This window comes from Octopus bimaculoides, chromosome 15, assembly GCF_001194135.2.
Source record: "Octopus bimaculoides isolate UCB-OBI-ISO-001 chromosome 15, ASM119413v2, whole genome shotgun sequence".
Lineage (NCBI taxonomy): Eukaryota > Metazoa > Mollusca > Cephalopoda > Octopoda > Octopodidae > Octopus > Octopus bimaculoides.
Window position 1 is genome coordinate 4,025,836 of NC_068995.1, and position 2,344 is coordinate 4,028,179.

The 2,344-nt window shown below is 34.1% G+C and overlaps 1 protein-coding gene across 2 annotated transcripts in view; it reads left to right on the plus strand.

Moving 5' to 3' along the window:
- Positions 1 to 2,344, plus strand: part of LOC106882733 (inter-alpha-trypsin inhibitor heavy chain H5) — a 38,836-nt gene that overhangs the window by 29,164 nt on the left and 7,328 nt on the right. For both annotated transcript variants that reach the window (XM_052973158.1, XM_014933504.2), the window contains exon 4: positions 1,079 to 1,192. In XM_052973158.1, the coding sequence (XP_052829118.1) occupies positions 1,079 to 1,192 (114 nt within the window). The remainder of the gene's footprint in view (positions 1 to 1,078; positions 1,193 to 2,344) is intronic.

Sequence of the window (2,344 nt, forward strand, 5' to 3'; positions counted from 1 at the left end):
TATATATATATATATATATATATATATTTGTAAATACACATGTGAAAAAGAGAGGGAGCGGGAGGTGGATTTGAAACTGTTACTTCTTTTCTTTCTGCTTCAAGGTCTCATTCACATTTAACCTTTATTTCAGGTCGTATCATTGTATATCATGATATACACTTGTTAGCTACAATGGAGGTTGACAAGGTCAAGTTAGTAATGTCTAAGAGGAAAGGATACATCTTTCTTCACAATAGCCTCTTCAATTAAAATTGTCAAAATTATTTATCTGCGTATAATAGGACACTAATGTATACACACACACACATATATATATATATACACATATGTGTGTGTGTGTGTGTGTGTGTGTGTGTGTGTGTGTGTGTGTGTGTAGATGTGAAGGGAAAACTGAATGGGTTACAAATGCGTTAGTACTTAAACAAAGACATTCTTATATAGATAAAAAAAAACAAGTAAACATATTTGTATTTTTATACAGTTTTTATTCTATCATATTTCATTGATTATCACACACCCAGCTATGAGGACTAGAACTAAATATACATACGGGAGTGAATGCATATCTCTATAAGAAATCATATTATTTCATTTATTTTGTAATGATTTCTTTAGATGTTTGATATCCTTTTTTCACCTTTAAAAGAAAACTGAAAGTAAAAAATCAGCCATTTTGAATGTACCAATCTGTTAGAATTAATGCCCTTGTCCCTCTCAAGTTAAGCCCTACCGTCTTGAAAATGGGATACGAGGTAGTTTAGACTATATAGTCTAAGATACCCAATGCTCACATAAGCATGGAACAGTCACGGCTAGAAATCCCTTCATTATAATTATGCACATTCAGGAGTTACGTGTTGTTAATTAGCGATTTACTCCGTTAGACCTTCATTAAAAGAAAAGGTGTGGGCCTTGGCACTGGTCGGTGGGGATGGTTGTATCAAACACATTATTGCTAGAAAGTTAGAACCAGTGGATCGAAAGCTACAGTCATACCGTTGACGAGACCACTGATCGAATTGTCATTTACCCAGTCTTGAGTTGACTTCTAACCCTGTTATCATTTATTTTACAGATATGTTAATGGAACTCATTATAAGAGCAAAACACAAAAAGTATCGGAAGAATACAAGATATGGCTGCAAAAAACAAACCTTAAATTGAAACTAATAAAAGAAGACAGGAGTCTGTGAGTGTCAATTTGAGATTCCTTTTAAAAGTTGTTACTGTTTGTTTTACAAATTGATGAACACTGTCATACTTTATATTACAACTTTTTTTCTTTTCTTCGAGAATATTTCCTTTTATACTTACGTTAATTAATTTGTATTAATGTAAATATTCTTTCACTTTACTGAAACTCAGGTTTGTTAATTACTCTTTGAAGAGTGGATTAAAACTGACCACTAAGTTTCAGCGAATTGGCGTGTATTTAAGATAGATATTGAAATACAGAAGTAATACAGCTGACAGCTATTTCAGTTTTATAACACGATTTTGGCGTTATATGAGGAATAAAATAAAATTAGTCACTGGTATGAAATAGTTTTAATTGCTTAGCCATATACTATAGCATTCTGGAATGAAGAAAAATGGCGATAATATTAGAAGCATTTTTATAAAGATTCGATTGCCAGGAGTTAGCCTAGGGAGAAAGAAACAGTTGATAGTCCTTGCATGTTTTTTGTCAGTCTCTGACTTATTTTGTTGAACGCTTATAAGATGGCATCCACATAATGTTTCTCTCGTCAGCTTCATGACTGCAGCTGCCATTCTCCTGTATTCTTGCACGCAGCTCGTTTTTCAGACGTAAAAACCTATTTTTAAACTTGATGCTAGGCTGAAACGCGCAAAATAATGGTTTCGGGAGGCAAAGAGAGGAGATAATCGAAATTAGTCACGTGATTGCTTTTAGGCAACATAACAAACCGTTGTAATCTCTACTACGGTCGTGTATGAAGAATTTACTATGAACAGGAGTTACATAATTCGCGTGCCGCTTTATGGTAAATGAATATCGTTTGACTACTCACCATTTGGCACACGAATTAATACATTGTAACAGATTGTTTACAGCCTGTCTGTAACATAATACTGGAGGCTATAACAAATTAATGAGTGATTGAGAGAAAGAGAGGGAGAGAGAGAGAGAGAGAGAGAGAGAGAGAGAGGGAGGGAGGGAAGGAGGGAATGAAAGAAAAGGAGAGAAAGCATGCTCGTTTAATTAAATAGTAGTTGGGCTTCATTTATCTTCGATGCGATTAAATGGCCAAAATGTTTAATATGCCCGACAACTTTGCCTTCTTATTTCATTTTGGAACCAAAATATAAAGTACCAACC